Genomic DNA, 23,969 nt, shown 5'->3' on the forward strand with positions numbered 1-23,969 from the left:
CCGTTGTCTTTCTTGACTTCCCTTGTTCTAACTTTCCCTCCAATTTCCTTCTTAAACATCCAGTTTGTCCCCTCCCTCCCGCTACTTAGTTTAAACGTAGCTGTGTTGCAGTAGCAAACCTGCCTGCCAGAATGCTGGCCCCTCACCTATTCAGGTGCAAACCGTCTCTCTTGTAGAATTTATGATTACCACAAAACATACCCCAGTGATCCAAGAATTTAAATCCTTGCTTCCTGCACCAGTTCCCCAGCCACACGTTCAAGTCCATTATCTCCCTGTTTCTTGCCTCACCAGCCCAAGGAACTGGAAGCAAACCAGAGATAACTATCCTGGACGTCCTGCTTTTCAGCCTTCTTCCGAGTTCTCTGAAGTCCCGCTGTAGTATGTTCCTCCTCTTCTTCCCGACATCATTTGTGCCGACATGTACCACAACCTTCGTCCTTGAGGATTTCCTGCACTCTGTCTGTGATGTCTTTAACGCTGGCACAAGGAAAGCACACACCATCCTTAAGTCCCATCTGCTGCCACAAAAACCCCGGTCAGTTCCTCTCACTATGGAGTCCCCTATTACCACAGCTCTGTGTGATGTCCGACTCTTCTGCTCTGTCTCCACGCCAACTTTTGATTGACAGACCTGGCCGCCTCGCGGACTGGCAATGTCATCTGTCTCTACTGTTTCCAAAAGATTCAACTTGTTCCTGACAGTTACTTCCCCCGGTGTCTGTTGCACTTGTCTCCTCTCTGCCTTCCTCATCATCTGCCCTCTTCTGCTCTCTTCTGGTACGATTGGTGTAATAACCTCGCTGAAGGTCTTGTCCAGAAAGATCTCGTTCTCTCGGATGAGCCTTATGGTCGATGTAATAACCTCGCTGAAGGTCTTGTCCAGAAAGATCTTGTTCTCTCGGATGAGCCTAAGGTCCTGGAGTTCTTTCATCAGTGCTGCAATAAGGTCTGTCAGTCGCTGAACATGCATACTTTCCACACTTATACGAGCCAGACACACCAGAGTCGTTAACCTCCCACATCAAGCACGTAGCACACTGAACCAGCTTGGCAGTCATGTCTTCACCCTCTTCAACTGTCGCGTAATCACTTCACTCAACTTCCTTGTCAAAGACTCCTGAGCTAAAGCCTCACTCTTCAATCCACAGGAACTTCCTTGGACCCTCTTTTTGGGGCAAGTCTGTGGACTTTTAATTCAGGCTAGAGGAGGAGGGAGGGAGGGAGGCCCTACTTTGTAGGACCTGGGATCTAGAACACACCCACTCAAGTAACAATCACTTACCTTCCCGAGCGGCTTTGCGCTCTGCCTTCACTTCCGCCCAGCTCCCGCCGCTCTCTGATGTGAAAAAAAGCATACAGTTGCCTACGTGCAGGAGAGGGTGCCTCAAATATATGTAAACGTAATCTTGTACTAGTAAGAAATGCCTTTCGTTTGTTTGTAGGATAGAGTCAGATTCCAATGTTTGTTTCCTAACATGCTACTGTACAGAACCGAACTGCTTTAGTGACTAAGTATGTATATAAAGACATTTTTATGAATAAGGTATATTTTTTGAAATTTTAAAAAGCATACATTCTCCTCCTGACACCACATAAATGTATCTAAAAAGGATCAATACTTAGATTGCTAAACACCCATTGCAATTGGGATTAACATGAACAGTTCCTGCTTAGTTCATTACATGTTAAAATTATAATCAAGGTCTTGTATTTTCAGTGGTAAAACTGGGTGTTCATCCAAAAGTATACTAATAAAATTAAATTCAGCAGTAAATGGATAGCCACACTCTCTGCTCTGTGACTGATCGTATTTCAGACAAGAATAGTGACTGACACTTAAAAATGCCCCATTTAGCTCATGAAATTCACTATCAATATCCTTAAGCAACAGTCACCAAACAAAGGCTTACCCTCATCATATAAACTTGTTACAGTCAAGAATTGCTGCAGAAGAATTCAGAAGAGATACAAAATGAATTTTTTTTATATATATCAAGACACAAAGTGCAAAGAATTCAATGCTTGCTGCAGTGTTACCTGTCCACAACAACCATTCCTGTGAGCCTTGCATTCCAAATAGACTGCTATCAGGATTCCTGGATCCTGGAGAGAATTCCTGCTTTTGGGAGCTGCCACAAGTAATTTCCGTGGTGTCAGTGGGTGTGGTGACCACTGTTCCATCCCAGAGATGAAGACCATTGATGGAGGTGTGGAATGCTGGTGGGTATGGCATGATGACCACAGCCTGTCAAGATAAACAGATGGTTCAGGGAAGGCTTGTCTCCTGTGGATTCCCCACTTGCTGCTAGTGGTTCCCACTGTCGGATACAGGATTCCCAAGAAGACAGGGCTATTCCTAGGACTTGGGACAGGAGATATTTTAAATCCCAATTACCAAGGTCTGGTTTGAAAATGGACCACTGTGTATGAGTCACAGGCCTAGGCCAGGAGCAGTAACAGGGTCTTTCCCTACCACTGACCACCCCAGTACCAATTATCAGACACGAATTAGTTTTTAAGTGACCATTTAAAGGCCTTAATTGGTCTCCAGGCCAGAAGGCCATTCTTAACTCTTCCAGCCCTGATCTTGTGGAGGAGAGTCAGGGAGGCAAACACCCCGCTGCCGTAAGCCACCTTGCCCAATATCGATCCCCTCCCTACTCAGTTCTTTCTCTTTCCTGAGGCATTAGATTTCCACCATTATAACTTGCTTGTTCCTCTGACTTCAGAAGCTTTTATTTTCTCTCTTACCTGCGGACTGGTGAAGAAGTCAGCTTTATCTCAACTGTAAGGGTTTTGACTTGGGCATTTTTTTAAGTTCATTGCAAGATTGTTTCAAAAGATTGATGCTTTGGAACTAATGAATACCATTCATTTACTATGATCTTTGTATGAGGCCCAATGAAGAACAATTAGCTCCTTATAGTTGGTGCAGCCTCCCCCTATGAAACACATCAGCACATTCTGACATTTTTATTCTGGATGATTGGCTTGATGTGACATGTTGTCCCTTTCAGGATAAAAAAGGATGTTTCTATTCTTAATGGTAAAGTCTGTGTTTTTTTTAATTTTCAGGTTTTTAAAAAAAATATTAAAATAGCAGTTTCAGCTGCTTAATAGAAATGCATGTCGCTACTAATCTGTGCTAACAATGATAATAAAAACTGCTAAAGGACAAATTGTGTTTAAATAGTTTTAACTTACAAAGTCCTTTGCAAATTGGAAGAAGTTTACAGTCTGAAATAGACAGGCACATTGGACATTTGTTGGTCAGCGAGTTAAAATGATATTAGCTGTATTCTCTGCATTATTGGACAATAAAACTGATAGCCCTAATTTAGAGGATGTTGTCACCACTTTAACACCAACTGCAACAAACGAAGATTGCTCCAAGTGTACCATTCTACTCTATCCACGGACAAAAAAAAACAAACTGCAGGCCCCGTCCCAGGTGTCAACGAGTCATTACTCAATTTGATTCTTATCATGTACTATCCAGAAACAGCTGAGTGCACTGGACACAGTAAAGGCTGTGGGCCCAAATGACACCCTAGCTATGGAGCTGAAGCTTATGCTGCAGGATCTCCATGCTTCTAACCAAACTGTTCTAGCATAGTTGTGAAAGTTTAATCTCCTTGGCTATTCTGGGAAATTGCTCTGGTATGTCCTGTTCACAAAAAGCAAAACATATCCAATCCAGGCAATTATGATCTCATCAGTTTAACTTTTGGTCATTAGCAACAAGTTGTCATGAACAAAGTTGTATTTACTTCTACAGTAACTTAGTCTTACGGCCGAACCCCCAGTGAGGTTCCCCAAGTTATTACTGTTCCAGGTGGGATACCTCGAATTGTCTTGCTCCAGGGTGAGAAGGGGTGAACTCAGTCCCTTCTTTATTCACCCTCAAACTCAGTGAATTGCAAAAGTAGTAATTTACAAACACTCCCTTCTTTGTGGATACCTGTCTTCCACACCAGTTTTAAATGGAGCCAGCTATTTTAAGTTAAGAAATGGGAGAGTTTATTTGTTGCTGAGCATGAGAAGAAATAAGAACACAACACATATACATACAGATTATGGATAAGAAATGAATCTAAAGAACATTGAAAAAAAGATATTTGGGTCAGTCTCTGAATCATTTGTAAAGAGTCAATAGAAGAATGCAGTGATCATTGCAAGGATTGTTACTGGTCATATCAGTGTTTGTAGTTGAATGGCTGATTTTGAAGTTCTTGCATTTGCAGGTCAATAGAAATTCTTTTATCCTGGTTCCTTTCAACTATGGCTAGCCAGCAGAACTCAGAATGAGAGAGTGATTTTTCTTTTTCTTAACCTATGTTGCAGGAGTGTTTAGTGGGTTTTCACAATGCTGTGACGTACTGTACATATCAGTTCACATATAGGACAATAGACTACGAATGAATACAGACCAGGGTTTGAGCTTGCTTTAAACCCCTATCCCTTTTATTTTAGAAAAGGAAAATTGCAAACTTGTCTCTTGTCTTGACAGTTGTCTTTTTTACTGTTATGTTTACAGTCTGAAATATTCACAGGGAATTGCACTGCAGTTTGTGGAGCATTTCCCCCCTTTTAAGTCCATTCCTTTGCAGCTTCCTTGAAACTTCATCAGTTATGACATTTCAGGATCTCTTTCTCCAGCAAGTCACCGAATTTGCAGCAGCAGTCATTTGTTTGGCTGTAGCAGTACTCAGTTAAGAAAAAACATTTGTTGGAATTAAAGGATCAAAACATGGTTTGTCGTTATGATCCATCATAATGCTACTGGTATAAAATATACTTATCAATGCTCAGTTTATGTTTTGCCAGAGTCACTTGGCTCCAGGCCTTCAAACAGCCTTGATTCAAACTTGAACCAATGATCTGAATTGCACGTGAGAGGTGAAAGTGACTCCTCATGACAGCAAGACAGGATAGAGTTCTGTCATGAAGGAGTCCTAGTGAAATTGAAGTCGATGAGAATAGGAAGGAAAGCTCTCCACTATTTGGAACTGCACTCCCAACACAAAGAGAAATGGTACAGCATTGCAGGAGTTCTTCAGGATTGTGTCATTGAGCCACTAATCTTTAGCTGCTTCATTACTACATACACTTCTCCATAATGTCAGAAGCAGGAATGTTTGCTGACAGCAAAATCCTCAAGTCTATTTGCAATTTTGTAGATAATGAAGCAGTTTGCGTCAGTGTTACAGGCAGATTGCAGGGTTTAACCAGCTGTTCATGAGCAGATTGTAATCTAATGTTTTTTTTTAACAGCAACAGAAGTTTATTTCATATTTGCTCTGTGGACTTTGCAAGAGTCACAAGAATGCTGTTATGAAGTTAAGCACGAGGTGTGGTTTATTTCGAGCATTCTTTGAAGCAAAGAAGTCTTGTAAAGCAAGCCACTTAAAAGTATAAAAGGAGTTATGGAGTTAGAATGGATAAAGAGCTTATTCAGTTCATAAACGTAGCACAGAGTTGTTGAGGACACAGCAGGGGAGCAGCAGGAAAGTAGAAGTCAGGGAGAGAGGATTAAAGCAATGCAGAGGGGCTGAGGATACAAGAGGGACAGAGTGAGACGAGCACAGAGTATAAAATCAGTGCAGAGGAGGTGATGATGCAGCAGACAACAGTGGATACTGCCATGTCATGAGGAAGCAACCTGAGGTTTGACATTACAAGGAGGCAGATCTGTAATTCATCTGAGAAACAGTGTGAAGAGAAATTGAGCCAATTAGTTAAAGCTTTGGGAGAGTGAGGGGGCAACCTTTTTATACAGAGAGTGGTATATATCTGGAATGAACTGCCAGAGGAAGTGGTGGATGCAGGTACAGTTAAAACATTTAAAAGACATTTGGATAGGTAACTAAATAGGAAAGGTTTGGAGGGATATGGACCAAATGCAGGCAAATGGGACACATTTAGTTGGGAACATGGTCGGCATGGACAAGTTGGACTAAAGGAAGTCCAAAATCATTGACTATCTTGCTCCTCAGATGCTGCCTGACCTGCTGTGCATTTTTCCAGCACCACACTTTATCGACTCTGACTTCTCCAGCATCTGCAGTACTCACTATGTCCTAGTTGGACTGAAAAGTCTGTTTCCATGCTATATGCCTCAGTGATTATGACTATATTCATTAAACTTCCTGCTGGTGTGGGGATAATCTACTGAATAAGTGGGAAATTGTTCAGTGCACCTGCATCACTTTCAGTCCAGAACCAAGGCCATTTCAATCATTGTCATCAAGCAGAGGTACGCAGGTGACACTTGCATCTGCACATACTCATAGATCGAGCTCCAAACTGTCATCAGTGCAGTCACGGAGGAAGATACAAGAACGATTTTAGGGTAAACATCCAGAGTTAAAGGACAACTTCAGGCCTATTCCTGCTGCATTACACTGCCCCTTGACTGTTCAGATGGAGTGCGCCCTGAGACAATGTGCATAAATTCCCATACCTGGAACCTCCTCTCAGCAAGGTTAAATTTCAACAAAGAAATTAAACTTCACCTCCAGTGTACCAGCACTGCCTTTGGCTGTCTGAGGAACAGGATGTTTCCTGAATATCAACCTCAAATTCAATACCAAGCTTCTGGTCTGGAGGGCAGCAGTGTTACACATAGACAATATACAGCAGACACCGCAAATATCACTGGCAATGTCTGTGCAAAATCCAGGCAATCCGCTGACAGGATAAGTTCTCCAGTATCAGTATCCTTTCTCAGCCAACATGCCCAGTATTGAGGCACTGCTTACGGTCAATCACTCATGTTGGGCAGACCACACCATCCACATGACTGACATAAGACTCCCAAAACAAGACTGCTACTCTAGGCTTTGTGATAGCAAACAGTTACCATGGAGTTAGAGGAAAGAATTTATCAATGTCCTCAAAGCCTCCCTGAAAAATGTCCCATTTCCTCTCTCTAGCCCAAAGTTACTTGAACTGAAAAATGATTTATGAAGATATTATTGATTTTGAATTTCTCTCAGATGGAGGTCATGGGCAACTAGCATCCCACCACCCACTTCAGCAAGCACCAGCTGCCAAAAAATTAATCCAGTGTTGGACTATTTAGTCATCTCAAGGCTCACAACAGCAAAGTGGAAGAAAGCTATGCTGGATCGTGAGGGACTGCCTCAGATGAAACTTTTGGGATACCAGTATATCAATGTCTTTCCTTGTTAAGCTAAAGACCAAAAGTCCAAACTTGAGGTTAGCAGTCTGGAAATTACTGTGAGAATCATTGAGGAGTTGAAAGCAGTATCTTCTATTTAAAGACCTTTTCAAGTGTGTTCTCAGGAAGTTTTGCCCTTGGAGATGTGACTTCTTCACTATCATGACAAAAGAAAGTTGCAGTTTCAGAGTGCAAAATTATAGGTCATTATCTGTTTTTTACAGGATGGTTTGCTTTTGCAGCCTAGAGTTAGGGGTGTTTATTTTCAGTTGATAAGGTATGGAACTGGATTTTTGCCTCAAGTGTTTGCTATTTCAAAATGGTATCGCTGAAAGGCTATGTCTATTAACCTCATACACCGCTACGCTGCACTGCTTAAATTGACACCATGATTTGGAGATGCTGGTTTTGGACTGGGGTGTACAAAGTTAAAAATCACACAACACAAGGTTATAGTCCAACAGGTTTAATTGGAAACACTAGCTTTCGGAGTGCTGCTCCCTCATCAGGTGGTTGTCAGGTGATTCAAACCAGTGTCCACTGGCAATACAGGATTCAGCTTTAAACCACCTGTGTGGAGTGGGGAGTGGAAGGAGGGAGGAGAAGGGATGGCTATGAAGAGTGCAGGGGGTCTGTCAAAGGGAGGGGCAAGAGTTGGAAGCAGTCTTTTTGTTCCTTACCCTGCCTCCATTATCTTCACTTACTCTCTCCTCCTATCCTCCTTATTTCTCCCAGTCCTTACTCCTTCCCCAAAAATTCTCCATTGAGGCTTGTTATTACAGCCTTTAAATATAAGAAGTTTGCATATTTTGTGGAAAGAAAATGTAATCGCTGATGCTTTATCCTCAATGTAAACAATGGAAATTTTCAGAAAGTAATCAAGCAGTTGTATGGTGATTAAGAAGCTAGTGGGAGAAAAATTGAATGGTGTGAGTTGTTTAAGTGTTACAAACCTAGCCATGAAATGTCATTTCATTTTGTTCTTTAAAGGTAGAGGCATGTTGAGAGCATCACTATTTTTCTTTTACTGTACTCTTTTTTGTGGTTTGGAAGTGTGAGTTGAGGTGAAGAAATGAACTTTGAATAGCTGCTTGTTTTAAAAGAGACAAGAGCAAAAACTGATGCTATTTGTTAGAATTTGATCTGGAAAGTAATTCAATTTAATTATGGATCTGCTGATGAAGTACTCAAAACTGGCAGCTGGTTGAATGATGAATTAGGCAAAAGTGAGGACTGCAGATGCTGGAAACCAGAGTTTAGATCAGAGTGGTGCTGGAAAAGCACAGCAGGTCTGGCAGCATCTGAGGAGCAGGAAACTCGACGTTTCGGGCAAAAGCCCTTCATCAGGAATGATGAATTAGTCAATCAAGGGACGACTAATATGAACCAGCCAACCATGGAGAATGTTGATTAAAAAGAGAAAAAGGAAAAAAACAGTTCTGACTAGGTTTTTGCAGAAGGCAGAGTGATTTTGGAAGCCTCTGGACTGTTTGTTCTGTTTTGCTGTCCCTAGTTTTTTGTCCAATTATCAAATTATTGACTGTTCTGAGACAATAATCCCAGTCTGTAAGAAATAATTATATATTCCCAGGGCTCTGCTGAAATTGTTTGCAATAACCAATGACTTTGGAAAAACAGTTGCAGAAGTTCCATTTCAAAGGAATATGGAAATTGAGTGACAAAAAGTTGTACTAAGTATGCAAAAACACATCCTGGTTGGAAACAACTAGCTCTAAATTTGTGTGGTGCCATATTTTATAATAGTACAGGCCGATTTGCTATAACGCATGTTTTGTCAATGTAAATTCGCTGTAACGCGAAAGGACACTGTTTATAAACTGCAAACTTTTAAAATGTGTGTTGGCTTAATGCAATTACATCAACAACACTTTAAGCACTGTTTCTAAAGTGGGATTTTTCTATAACACGGGGTTGCACAAGATCGCAACCGTTGCATTATAGAAAAATTGAGTATTGTTTAATTTCCCACCTTTATAATCAAAGTAGTGGAAGAATTCTGTCCAATGAGAAGAATGTATAAAAATAGTAGTTCTTTGTTCGGGTGAACAACTCATTGTTTGAGCATTTCATGAAGGCCTGATATTCATTGCTTCAAACTGTTTAATTGAACTGGCAGTTTACTATTCTTTTAGTTTATTTTTAGTTTATCCCATAATTGTGTCTGTCAGTCTGTGTGTGAATGGAGATTATGATTAACAAAATTGGGTTTAGATTACCTTGTTTACCTTTCATCTGATAAAGTTAAATAATTAATAATAAATTGTAAATTTTTGTTTCATTTATAAACTTGGCTTCTAAGGGTTGTTATTTGTAAAGTCTGGATTGGGCAATTATGAGAGTCATTTAAAGTTTTAATTTTACTGTTTTGTGAATCTAGTGATGGAGAGGCTGCTTTGGTTTGGTTTGCTATGCCCATGTTGTGACAATATGGAGAGAGAGCGAGAGAGACAGATATGTATTGGCAATTGGTTTTTACCCCGTTTGTGACTGCCTGAATGCAGCAAAACATGAATAATATTCAGACTCGGCCTGATAAATGCTGCATCTCATTTGCAGGACACAAATGCAAGACAATGACCATCTCTAACAAGAGAGATTGTAACCATCTCCTCTTAACATTGAATGGCATTATCATCACTGAAGCTCCCACGATCAACATAATTGTGATTAGCATTGATCAGAAACTGAACTGGACCAGCTATATAAATACTGAGGCCATAAGAGCCAATTAGAGATTAGGAATTTTGAGGCAAATAACTCAAATCCTGACTGCCCAAAATCCTTTTTACTATTATAAGGTAGAAGTCAGGAGTGTGACACAATATGCCCTACCTGTCTGGATAACTGGGTCTCCAACAACACTAAAGGAACCTCCAGTCCTCAAGGACAAAGCAGCCCACTTGATTTGCATTCCATTGACCCATTAATTATTCACTCCATCTACTACTGACACATGTAACATACTATCTCAAAGATGCTCTACAGCCTTTTGCCAAGGTTCCTTGGACAACATCTTTCAAGTTAAAGCCTCTACAACCTAAATGAACGTTAAGCACAAGGGAACACTATGTGCAAATTTCCCTCCAACACACCACACCATCTCAACTTGTATCACTATCATTCGGTCAAAATCCTGGAATTCCTTTCCCAACTGCACTTTGGGTAATCTTTACACCAAAAGTACTGCAGTGGTTGAATCAAATAATTTACCATCACTTTCTCAGTAATGATTACAGTTAAGCAATGAATGCTGGCCACCTGAGCGATGTCACACCACGAGAATGAAAAGAAAGAAATGCCATTAGATCCACTAATTCAGTTTTATAGTGTTCCTATTAGAATCTAATGGGCCAAAGTTTACAGTAGCATTGACATCAAAACTAACCACATTCATCACCACTACACCTCAGAAAGTGAAAGCAACTTCTGAAATTCACACGTGCAGTTAAATGCATAAATCCATAAGCTGCTGTCACTGAATCTCCAAATGGTACATTATTGAATTTCCAAAAGACTCGTGTCAATTAGAAATCACTAAAATGATGAGATCTTCTAATTTTGTGCTAATACTGTTGCTGTACAACTCTTTGAAAATGTTACAATTTGTTAAATGATATATAATTGATTTCTTTGTGGTGTACTATCATTATTATTTATAACAAATGTCTGACACCAGAAAATCTAATTTTATATTTGCAGAAAATCAAATTTTTGTTCAATGATCTATAATTTTAAAAAATCACTTGTCGTAGTTCAGCCTAATCATATCTATATATTCAAAAAATGTATTTCACTGTCTATAAAGTCTAGATAAAAGTGAAGGATAATGATTGCATTTCATTTTCTTGTCTGTTTTCCATGAAAATATTTGAGTCTGACTGTCTGCTACACAACAGACATTTCTTTTCAGAGCCACAGTGTCATCTAACTGTACAGCACGGAAACAGACCCTCCTGCCAACTCATCCATGCTGATCCGATATTCCAAATAAATCTAGTCCCATTAGCCAGCATTTATCCCTCTAAACCCTTCCTATTCATACACCCATCCAGATGCCTTTTAAATGTTGTAATTGTACTAGCCTCCACCACTTCCTGTGGCTGCTCATTCCTGCTCACCCTCTAGGTGAAAAGGTTGCCCCTAAGGTCCCTTTTAAATCTTTCACCTCTCATCTTAAACCTATGCCCTCTAGTTTTGGACTTCCTACCCTGGGAAAAAGACTTTGGCCGTTCATCCTATCAATGCCCCTCATGATTTTATAAACTTCTATAATGTCACCCTTCAGTCTCTAACGCTCCAGGGAAAATAACCTTATCCTATTCAGCCTTTCTCAATAGCACAAACTCTCCAACTCTGGCAACATTCTTGTAAATTTTTTCAGAACTCTATCAAGTTTCACAGCATCCTTCCTATAGCAGGGAGACCAGAATTGAACACAGTATCTCAAAAGTGGCCTAACCAATGTCATGTACAGTTGCAACATGACCTCCCAATTCCTTTACTCAATGCACTAACCAATAAAGGCAAACATACTAAAAGCCTTCTTCATGATACTGTCTACCTGAGACTCCAATTTCATGGAACTATGAACCTGCACTCTGAGATCTCTTTGTTCAGCCACACTCCCCAGGACTTTACCATTAAGTGTATAAGGAGAAAGTGAGGACTGCAGATGCTGGAGATCAGAGCTGAAAATGTGTTGCTGGAAAAGCGCAGAAGGTCAGGCAGCATCCAAGGAACAGGAGAATAAGGGCATATGCCCGAAACGTCGATTCTCCTGTTCCTTGGATGCTGCCTGACCTGCTGCGCTTTTCCAGCAACACATTTTCAGCATTAAGTGTATAAGTCCTGCTCTGATTTACCTTTCCAAAATGCAGCACCTCACATTTATCAAAGTTAAACTCCATTTGCCACCACCTTGGCCCATGTGATCAAGGTCCCGTGGTACTCTTGAGATAACCTTTTTTACTGTCCACTGCACCTCCAATTTTGGTGTCATCTGCAAACTTACTAACCATACTTCCTATGTTCGCATCCAATTCATTTATGTAAATGATGAAAAGCAGTAGACCCAACACTGATCCTTGTGGCACACTGTTAGTCATAGGCCTCCAGTTTGAAAAGCACCCCTCCACCACCACCCTCTGTCTCCTGCTTTTGAGCCAGTTCGGTATCCAAATGGCTAGTTCTCCCTGTATTCCAATTGATCTAACTTACTAACCAGTCTACCATGTGGAACCTTGTGAAACGCCTTTCTGAGGTCCATAAAGATCATGTCCACTGCTCTGTGCTCATCAATCCTCTTCGTTACTCTTTCAATAATCTCAATGAAATTAGTGAGACATGCCATATTGACTATCCCCTAATCATTCTGTGCCTTTTCAAATACATGGAAGTCTTCTCCCTCAGGATCCCCTCCAACAACTTGCCCACTACTGATGTCAGGCTCACTGGTCTATCGTTCCTTGGCTTTTCCTTACCATCTTCCATTATTTTATCTTTCAGATCTCATTTTTGATGTCCATTTACCTGAGTCGAGAACTCTCTGATGAAAGTTGCTCTGCCCTTGGACTGGTATTACATTATTTCTACCTGTGCCAGTTCAGCTGGATGCTTATTCAGGTCAGTGCAGAAAATCTCTTGTCCTAAGTCTGTAGGAACTCGGCCAGATTTTCTCATTTCTTTCAATAAAATGTAAAGGAAATGAAAGAAGTGCGTTGAGAAGGACTGAAAGGAAGTCAAATCTAACACCCTGAGGAGCAGACCTGTGCATGGAACTACTTATGGAATAACTCCTAATACTTTGCTGGAACTATTTATTTAATAACTCCTCATACTTTTCTGGAACTATTTATGTAATAGCTCCCAATACTTTTCTGTACACAAGAATGAAGACAGAAACAATAAGTTATAGATCCTTACAATTTGTTTTAAATTTATCTGTAAAAAAGTCTTGCATCTCATGCACGTCACCTTCAGATATCACATTTCTGCGTGTTAATGATAGAAAAGTATCACCTTCTGTTTTTTTTTTCTAAAATTAATGACTTGACATTCTACAAGGGCAGGAAGGGGGCAATTATGACCAGCTGACAACATACAGATATTTGCTATTGACCTGCAGTAGACTTCATTATCACTGTTTGTAGCCTTTGTGTACAAATCCTCAAAGGGATATCTGAGCAGTGTGCTTAAAGGGAACCACCTGAGTAAACATAGCTGCCAAACTTAGCTGCCAAACATCTTGAGAACTCTGCCAGCTCACCCTCTTGTGGTCACCACCCCAGCCCACCCCAACACTCCAAAAACTTCAGCCACAGAATCAGCAGATCACCCCTGAGAAAATGCAAATGCCAAAGTTACTGTAGAAGATTGGGTAAATCTCTAATACCATGGCCATGCTTCAAGTTGCAGATTGTCTTTGAGCAACACAAAAGGAGATTTACCAGTTTTACATCTTCGAGATGTTGGTGGGAGATCAGCAAATGCATTAGTTACTCATTTGGTTCCCTGGGCTGTCTATATGAGATTATAATGTAGCTGACAGGAAGTTGACAACTTGTCACTTCTGAATGTTATTTACTTAATGAGAAACTAAACTGTGGTGATGTGAATGGGTTGCTGTTTCACTATCACCTGTTTTACTCTATTGCACAAGGTCGAGACTTATCCCCCACCGAGTACCAGATTTCGGTGACAACTTTGCTGCAGGGGATGGACCCTATACCTGCTTCTTACAAAGGCCAGATGCCCAGGGAACTGCAATAGTTCCCATGTAATGTCATGAAGAGTATCAGGTCACCAAAGAATGCATGTGGGCTTCACTTGAACACAGCATATAAACTACTGAGGATTGACATAGTTTCAATTGTTATTTGGCCCTATGTGTTTTTGATTTATATGTAAAAGCCAACACCTTTCTGAGCATTAATTTTACCCAGGATACCTAGCTGTCTTGGCTCAGCAAGCACTAAATAGCATGAGCCCGTTTTGTTGCAAAGCTACTGACTGCACTGAACCCAGCAGCGTGTGCGTGTTAAGGAATCTTTTAAACAGATAGAGGGAAATAGATGGGTTTAAGAAAGAAGTTTCAGTTGTAGGTGATTGAAGGCATGACTACCACTGATGGGGTGAAAGAATTAGGGTGGATAAACAAGAGACCAGAATCAGGGGAATAAGGAATATGGTGAAGTAGTCAGGACTTTACAGTAATGTCATGCAATAAGGTCCTGATGAAAATTAAATCTGAAGAACATTGAATTTGTCTGTTGATAGCCCAAGTGCTGAATTTTTGCATGACCCCAAGATTGGGAGTGGAGGCAAGTAGCGAGGACATGAAATTACCTCCACTGGCCAGTGTGTCATTTTGAAGACGTTGAATCTGGCAGAGTGCTGGTGTGTAGGGTGGCCAGGCAGCAATCCCAGTCAGTTGTATCAATCACCAGAAAATCTCAAAAAATAAAACAGGACAGGCCACCTAGCATTGATTTAGGCACCAGAAGTGACAATAGCAAAAACAGCCCTGTTGATGCTGGAATATTCTCCTTACTAAAAATGGTGGGCCAGTAACGAAATTGGGAGAGCTGTCTCACAGACTAGAAAAACAATAGCCTGATATAGCCATAATCCTGGAATCATACTTTACAGATAATGTCTCAGAAACCACCATCACCCCCTAGATATGTCCTGTCATACCATAGGACAGGCCCAGCTGACATGGTGGCATAGTGGTATAAAATGGGGAGGGAGTTGCCCCAGAAGCCCTCAACATTGACTCTGGGCACCATGAAGTCACATGGCATCAAGCCAAACATGGGCAAGGAGAAATTGTACCATCCTCCCTCAGCTGATGATTCAGTGCTCCTTCATGAGGAACAAAACTTGTCAGTAGCACTGAGCGTGGCAAGGGTGCAAAAGTTACTGTGGGAGGGGATTTCAATGTCCACCACAAAGAGTGGCTCAACAACAACTCTGGTCAAGTCCGGGAGGATATTGCTGCTCGACTGCAGCAGTTGATTAGGGAAACAATAAGAGGAAAGAACAACAGCAGCAGAATCATTCACCAGCACAATGTACATTCTTATGGCTTGGCATATCCCCCACTCGACTATTGCCAGTAGTCAGGGGATAAACTATGTTTCATTGAAGAGTACAGGAGGGCATGTCAGAAGCTGCATCAGACATACCTAAAAATGGGGTGTCAACCGAATTAACCTACAAAACAGGACCGAATATACTTGCATGTCAAACAGCATAAGCAGTAAGTAATAGCCAGCCCAGTGATTCCACAACAACTGATCAGATCTAAGCTCTGCAATCCTGGAACATCCAATCATGAATGGTGGTGAACAATTAAAACTTGATGTATCAAGAAATGTTTGGAGTCACTCGATACTGCAAAGGATTCAGGAATCTGACAACATTCCAGCAATAATAGAGTCATAGAGATGTAGAGCAAAGAAACAGACCCTTCAGTCCATCTCATTTATGCCAACCAGATATCCTAAATGGATCTAGGCCTATTTGCCAGCACTTGGCCCATATCCCTCCAAACCCTCCTATTCATATACCCATCCAGATGCCTTTTAAATGTTGTAATTGTGCCAGCCTCCACCACTTCCTCTGGCAGCTCATTCCATACATGCCTCCCTAGCGTGAAAAAACTGCCCCTTAGGTCCCTTTTAAATCTTTATCCTCTCATCCTAAACCTATGCTCTCGAGTTCTGGACTCCCCCAACCCAGGGCAGAGACCTTGTCTATTTACCTTGTCCGTGCCCCTTATGATATTATAAACCTCTGTAAGGACAACCCTCAGCCACCAATGCTCCAGGAAAAACAGCCCCAGCCTATTCAGCCTGTCCCTACAGCCCAAACCCTCCAACCCTGGCAACTGAAGACTTGTGCTGCAGAACTTGGTGAACACCTAAACAAGCTTTTCTAGTACAGCTACAACACTAGCATCGATGTGCAAAATTACCCCAATATGTCCTGTATACAAAAATCCAACCCAGTCAATTACTGCCCCATCAGTTGACTCTTAATCGTCAGTAAAGTAATGGAAGGTGTCATGACAGTGCTACCAAGCAGCACCTACTCAACAATAGCCTTCTCAGTGTTGCCAGGTTTCAGTTCTGCTGGACCATTCAGCTCCTGACCTCATTATTGGCCTTGGTTACAATATGGACAAAAAAGCTGAATTCCAAAGGTGAGGCAAGAGTGATATAAAGTTTATGTTTGACCAAGGGTGTACCAGGAGCTTCAACAAAACTGGAATCAATGGGACTCAGGGGGCAATCTCTCCATTAGTGGGAATCATATCTGCCACATTGGAAGACGGTTGTGGTTGTTGGAGGTTAGTCATCTCAGCTCTAAGATATCCCTGCAGGAGTTCTTCAGGATGGTGTCCAAGGCCTAACTATCTTAAGCTGCTTCTTCTATTACCATTGCTCCATCATAAGGTCAGAAGTGGGGATGTTCAATGATGATTGCCCGATGTTCAGCACCATTCACGAATCCTCAGACTGAAGTAATCCATTTTCAAATAGTCATTGAGTCATATAGCACAGAAACAGATCCTTTGGTCCAACTCATCCATGCTGATTTTGATGGCCACTGCCAAGATACAGTGGACAGGGAAGTGAAGTGCAAGGTTTTCAGGGATGATTTCATAGATGTCTGTGACTTGCTGCTTTCGATTACCTCAGATGCATCTCGATCTTTGTTGTTAGATCCTGTGTGGAGGGTTTGACCTTCCATGCCTTTCTGCCCCTCTTTCCCCTCCTATGCTGTCCTCCTGCTGAGGTGTCACCTTCTGTGAAGGTTAATTTCTCTCAGACATCCTAATCTGACCAGGTCCTGTTTGTCAGCATTTGCCCCATACCCATTTAAACCTTTCCTATCCATACACCCATACAGATGCTTTTTAAATGTTGTAATTCTACACACCTCCATCACTTCCTCTTGCAACTTGTTCCATACATGCACCACCCCCACGTGAAAATGTTACCCCTCCCTCAGATCCTTTTTAAAATCTTACCCCTCTCACCATAAGCCTGCGCCCTCTAGTTTTGGTTCCCCCACCCGAAGAAAAAGGCATTGACAGTTCACCCTATGCACACCCCTTGTGATTTTATGAGCCTCTTTAAGGTCACCTCTCAGCCTCTAACACTCCAGGAAACAAGCCCCAGCTTATTCCCCTTCTCCCTCTTCTTATTACTCAAACCCTCCAATCCCAACAACATCCTTTTAAGTCATTTCTGTACCATCTCAAGTTTAACAACATCTTTCCTATACAAGACCTGGACAATATCCAGGCTTGGACTGAAAAGTATCTTTTACACCATATTAATAGTAGGCAATGGCCATCTCCAATAAGAGACATTTAATGGCATTACTATCACCATCATTACCCCACTACCAATATGCTGGGAATTACCATTGACCAAAATATCATCTGGATGACCTATATAAACACAGTGGGTGCAATAGTTGGTCAGAGGCTAGGAATATGACAGAAGGTAACTCACCTCCTAACTGCCCAAAACCTGTCCACTCTGCCTCCATCATTTACTCTACTTAGGTGATTGTTTATAATTGGCACTTTCACAGTGTGTCAAAAGATCTTTTACTATGCTGTAGAACTTTTTAAATGTAATGAAGATCACAAACGGATGGCCATCTATCACCCTCAAAAGGATTGGTGCAGCAAGCATTAAGATTTTGGGCCCAGTGGCAATGAGAGACACTAACCTTGACAGAAAGGTAACTCTTGAGCAGTAGGACTGCATAAGAATGGAAAAAAGGTCAGGAAGGCAGGGAAGGTCAAACCCTCCACACAGGACCTAACAACAATGATAGAGATGCATCGAGATAATCGAAAGCAGAAATCCACAGACATCTATTAAGTCATTCCTGAAAGCCTTGCACTTCATTACTCTGGCCACTGTATATTGCCAGTGGCCATCAAAGTCAGTGTAACACTGAATTTCTTCACTTCTGTCTCTTTCCAAAGGTCAGTTCTGAACCTTTGTAGCATTCATAAGTGCAACACACCACTACATCTCACTGGTCACTGATGCCCATTTGTCAGAACTAAATTGTGCATTCATTTTGTGACAGATACACCTCACTGAGAAGGCAGAGGGTTTCTGCACCTTTATCTAGATTCCTGCAGGTACAGGGCACTATCAGTTGTGCCCATGTAGCCATCAAGGAACCCAGTGATATGTCAGTGAGTTCACTCGACAGGAAGAGTTCCAACTTCATCATTGTTCAATGGTCTACCACTTCCACAAGAACCTCCACATATGTGCTTACTTTCCTGGCAGCTGCTGTGACTCCATTATTTTTCAATCACTATTTGCCTCAGAAGTTTATTTAAAATCCAAAGTGCATGAATGAATTCTAAAGGACAAGTGAAAACCCTTAAAGACATGTCTACTCCCCTTGTGGGATTCCCAGACAGAGGCATACACAACCAATGTCAGTCACACAGTAGGACAAACATCAAACAAGCCTCGAGCACCTGATAATGTGATTCTGGTGACAAGAGCAATCCACAATGACCATTCTGACTCTCCTGCGAAGATCTTGGCCACTTTGATGGTCTGATGGATTCTCCCTGAAGTGGACCTCAGGGAGCTGTGGATAGTGAGGTCCTCAGAGGAGGATCAAGAGGCATAAGAGTTGGAGGGTGAGATCAAGGGAGATGATGCTGAACAGAAAGGTGCCCACTGCACAAGGAAATGGTTGAATATGCTGTGTATAGTGAACAGCCCAGAGTCCTCTCACACAGATTAAATAATTTGACCATGGAAGGGGATCTGAGAGACTTTTGCCAAGACACACATGGAGGACCCAGCCTGCAGCATTAATGCTTGCAATAATGAAAGCATATCTGCCCAGGGACATTGTCCTCACTATGGAGGATCCTGTTATCACCTCATCATTGCCTATCACTTTTCCAGTCACGGTGGCAATAAAAATAGCCCCATACATGACTTCAAGTGTTATTATTTATACATTACAAAATAGAAGAGAACAGTAAACAGATATAAGTAAAAACACACCCCAGTGATTAAGTTAGCATTGTCGCTCTTTGGACAGAGAACTTGCTGCTCTCCCTCATGGCCTCCAACTTTAGACCAGAGTCTCCATCCAGTATGTGAAGGGCAACCTCTGGCTTTCCTGACTCATCGAAACTCCCTCTCGTGGTTTGGAAGGCTTTGGCACAAACCAGAGATTTCTCTTTCAGGAAACCAGGCTGCCCCAATGAACGTTCCTTGGGGAGTCTCAAGCAGGACCCAATTCCATCTGACCCTCATCTAATTCCCACTTTATCTTGCTATAAATGAACAGGAAACTCATCTCCATAACAATGAAAGGCTAACCTCCCCCCATTCCCCCTGTAAAAAGTTGAACTTCCATCTGCTTGCCACTGGAAGTAGGTTTCTGACCTGAAAACATATCCAGATGTAGTTTCCTGTCTGTGTGTCAACAATCTGGCCCAGGAGTTAACGTGGGTCAGCAAGCATTGAGTGATGGATCAGTGGAATGACCTGAGAAAGGATACATGCAGTAACACTGTGGATGTGCTGCAGGTTTTGGAGAGGACAGATTGGTGACCAGGAACTCATTGAAATAATTGAGCTGACAGAGACTTGGGGGAACTTAAAAGCAGCAGTAATATTGTGGAGATGAAAGCTGGCACGCTTTCTAATAAAGGGCACCTGACATTGGGAATTTCAGCACAGATTTGAACTGGAAGTGAACAGCTGGATTTGGCCTGAAACAGTGGGAATGGGGTCCGTGATCAATCTACGCTGTGGCAGCACTGATGGTAATAGCTTTAATCTTCTCAGAGTTTCACTGGAGGAAATTACAGCTCATCCAAGATAATTTGTTATTTTTACTACCATTAAACTGAATTTTAAGCTGTGTTTCAAATTATTCTGCAGTATAGTGTTTAAATGAATCATGTCATCTCTAAAGAAAAACATTAAAGATATGGCCAAATTTGTCACTTTTACTACACTTTCAAATTGAGTTGTTGTGCAGTGTTCCAGGTTGGTTATTCAAGAGATATTATGGGATGTTTGCTTCAACATTAATACTCAAAAACATGAATGAAACAAATAAAATACACCATGCTTCTATTTAATTTTGAATTAATTTAATTTTAAAGCAGGCTTGAGTTTTAGGACGGGTTTCTATAATCTAAAACTGCAGCCCCTCTAAAACATTTACCCACATTCATAGTACATAGAGTAATAGAGATGTATAGCATGGAAACAGAACCTTCAGTCCAACTTGTCCATGCCTAACCTAATCTAGTCCCATTTGCGAGCACTTGACCCAGATCCCTCTAAACCCTTCCTATTCATATACCTATCCAGATGCCTTTTAAATGTTGCAATTGTACTAGTCTCCACCACTTCCTCTGGCAGCTCATTCCATACATGCACCACCCTCTGTGTGAAAAAGTTGCCCTTTAGGTCCCTTCTATATCTTTCCCCCTTACCCTAAACCTATGCCCTCTAGTTCTGGACTCCCCCATTTCAGGAAAAGACATTGTCTATTTATCCTATCCATGCTCCTCATGATTTTCTAAACCTCTGTAAGGTCACTCCTCAATGTCCGACTGTAAATACAAGTGTTGAAGCCTTCACTTGCTTGAGCACTGCAACCAGGGATTTTCTTCCATCAACCATCAATTGATGCTGACTGCTCCCTCACTGCCCATGGGAGTGAGCAGTGATTGCTTGGGTAGGCGGTGGGATTGTGGATGCTGCTAAATTTCCTTTGAATTCACCTGTGTTTACAGTACCAACTAAGGTTTTTGTAGAGAATTGGTAGTAGACACAGAAAATGGTGGTGAACGCTTTCTGGTGTTAACATAGAGGATGTGATATGGTAGCAGCTTCCCTGACTCCTCTGTAAGACTTGTAAGGCTGCAGATCCTTCCATCTTTAACGCACTTTGGCACCTTTAAAACTGTCTTCACCTCTCTCAGTGCTGCAGCAATGGTCATTCTGGCTAATGGCACTTCACACAGGGCCTTATTAGCATCTTGTTCCCCCTGAAATTGTAATTCCCAGTAAGAGTCCACAGTACATGAATAATAAATGCCAACTAATGGAAATTATTCAGAGTTCAGGAGAAACTGAGGAAATAAGCAGGAATCGTGCCCCACTGTAACTCAAGCCGAGTGAAGATAATCCCTGTCTTATTCTTTTACCTAGAAAAAAGCAGAAAGTCAATAAAGTAAATACGTAGCTAACTCTTTCTATGTGCTCCCTTTTGCAGGCTTGAAATGGACAGGCTAATTGCACAACCTTCCATTCAGTGCAGGGCATTTAGATTAGATTAGACTTTATTGTCACATGAATACAGGAGTACAGCGAAAATTGTAAAGAGTCACCACTCTCTGGCGCCATCTTAGAATACAACAGTTAGAGTAATATACCAAAACAGAAATTAAAAAAACAAACAAAAGGAAGAGAAATGTTGAGATCACCCTCATTGCCATGAGTCATGAGCCAGGCTCCCCAATGCCATCTGTGCCAGACTCACCAATAGACCATTGTCCAGCACCATCTCTAACTGCTGGGCCCACTTCATCAATGCCACACTGATGATGTCGATGCCACTGCCACTGCCTCATGTCCTACACATCACCACTGCCTTATTTGCACTGAATGGTATTATTCAAGTTCAGATTCACTTTACAAGTAAAACTCCATTTTGTAAATTCAGGATCATATGGATGTTTTAATTGGGCACACTGTAACTAACAGAGGTCTGTATTTTGGCTTTGATTTTGAGTACTCTTGAATTTAGCTGTAATCAATCTGAAACTGAATAAGACCACTTCCTGCCTTTCAGCCTGAGGCACTGAGCTGTTGTTAATGCAATCTTTCAGGTAACAGAGAAGATAGAAAATTGGAAGAGAGTAAGCAAAGGCACCTGACCCCCTGATGTGCTGATATGTGTGCACTGACAAAGTAACAAATCTAAAGAAAGGTGCAAAACGTCAGATTTCTTTGGTTCATTCCCACCTCCATTCCTACAGTTTAAATTACAGTCTTTGTAAAACCACCTCCACAAAAGCCACATGTCACTTTAGTCATCTAGTACTCCTCTACAAGTAAGACAAATATATACTTTAATTATATTTATATCATGGCATGCTCCATTCAAAATAAATGAATGTTGGTTAAAAATGTGTGTTCCTTCAAACCTGAAATGTGAATTTGGATAGCCTCCTTTCTGATCTAACTAGAATAGTCTTGTTGAGTTAACAAGCTTATTGCATTGTTGCATCTATTTACAGATTGTATGAGTATGACTGACAGTCCTACACATATCAGCAGGAGCAACCTAATCTCAGATCCACCACCGACTAGCTCCTTTGCTCTGTCCTCATGATATCATCACAGGGGTGGTGCTTACTGCCCTTAATCAAGTATCAATCATTTCAGTTACTTTCAGATCCATGTATATAAATACATTTTATTTTCAAAATAAGTGGCAGAACCTTGATCTCTTTAAAAACAGATAATCTACAGTTTGGAATTGAGGGGTAGTAATAGTTCTGGGTGCCCATCTTAGAGATTTTCCTGGAGGCATCCAAGTAAGAGGCTAGTTCCAAGTCTGCTGCTATGCCTGTTACCTGAGCCCCTTTCCCTACAGTCAGTCTCGTTCCCTTCAGGCCTATAAGCAAATGAACCACTCAATAAGGTATCAGGAAAAATATTTCCCTTTGATGGTTCAGACTTCTTAACTGGCCAGGGATGCCAACATGCTTCCTTATGAAGGTTAGTAGATCCCTACTTATTCAGCGTACTGGTATCGACTGATGTTCTGCATCACAGTCCAGTTGGGAAGTGAGTTCCACCCCAGGCCATCACTTCCAAGAGCCATTCAAATGTTTCATTCCATAAAGGTTAGTCAGTCTTGCTATGGGAGATTGGTGTAATCATCAAGATATTTTCAGATCTCCATGTTTATTGAGTACTTTTCAACATTTTTTTCACATTAGTATTATGACAGAAGCATGTCAACGGTTAATTCATGAAGGTACATTGAAACATTAGAATTGCCAGGATCACTAGAGAAGCCAAACGATGGACTGAAAGGGCAGTTTGATCATTGCACCCTCATTGCTTTCTTATCCAGACATCAAAGGAATTAAAACCATCAACCCTGTAGCTAGAAAAATACATGCTGTAAATTTGATTGATTAGGATTCACTGCCTATTGGACTCCAGAAATATACATGAAGCAAAACAAGGACATTATTTTCAATAGTGTACATTTGATTAGTATTATGAAGCTTGGATTCGGATACATCATCAAGTTTCTTTCAATGTGAGGATGACCTAGGATTGCAAGTTTCTTCATGTGACTGAACAGGCCATTCTTACCTTGCTGACATTGCTGGCAGGGCCAGAATTTGTTGCCAATCCTTAACCATCTTTCAATTAAATGGTTTATTGGATTGTTTAAGGACAGTTAGGACTCAATCACTTTGTTATAGGTCTAGAATCACATATAGGTAAAAACAATGACTGCAGATGCTGGAAACCAGATTCTGGATTAGTGGTGCTGGAAGAGCACGGCAGTTCAGGCAGCATCCGAGGAGCAGTAAAATCGATGTTTCAGGCAAAAGCCCTTCATCAGGGATAAAGGCAGAGAGTCTGAAGCATGGAGAGATAAGCTAGAGGAGGGTGGGGGTGGGGAGAAAGTAGCATAGAGTACAATA

The 23,969-nt window shown here is 41.4% G+C and overlaps 1 protein-coding gene across 3 annotated transcripts in view; it reads left to right on the forward strand.

Annotated features, from left to right (window-relative positions):
* adgrv1 (adhesion G protein-coupled receptor V1) overlaps nt 1–23,969 on the forward strand; it is a 559,481-nt gene that overhangs the window by 401,838 nt on the left and 133,674 nt on the right. For all 3 annotated transcript variants that reach the window (XM_043709105.1, XM_043709113.1, XM_043709123.1), the window contains one exon: nt 12,713–12,829. In XM_043709105.1, coding sequence (XP_043565040.1) covers nt 12,713–12,829 — 117 coding nt within the window. The remainder of the gene's footprint in view (nt 1–12,712; nt 12,830–23,969) is intronic.

Source organism: Chiloscyllium plagiosum, chromosome 2 (genome assembly GCF_004010195.1).
Source record: "Chiloscyllium plagiosum isolate BGI_BamShark_2017 chromosome 2, ASM401019v2, whole genome shotgun sequence".
In the NCBI taxonomy this organism is placed as follows: Eukaryota; Metazoa; Chordata; class Chondrichthyes; order Orectolobiformes; family Hemiscylliidae; genus Chiloscyllium; species Chiloscyllium plagiosum.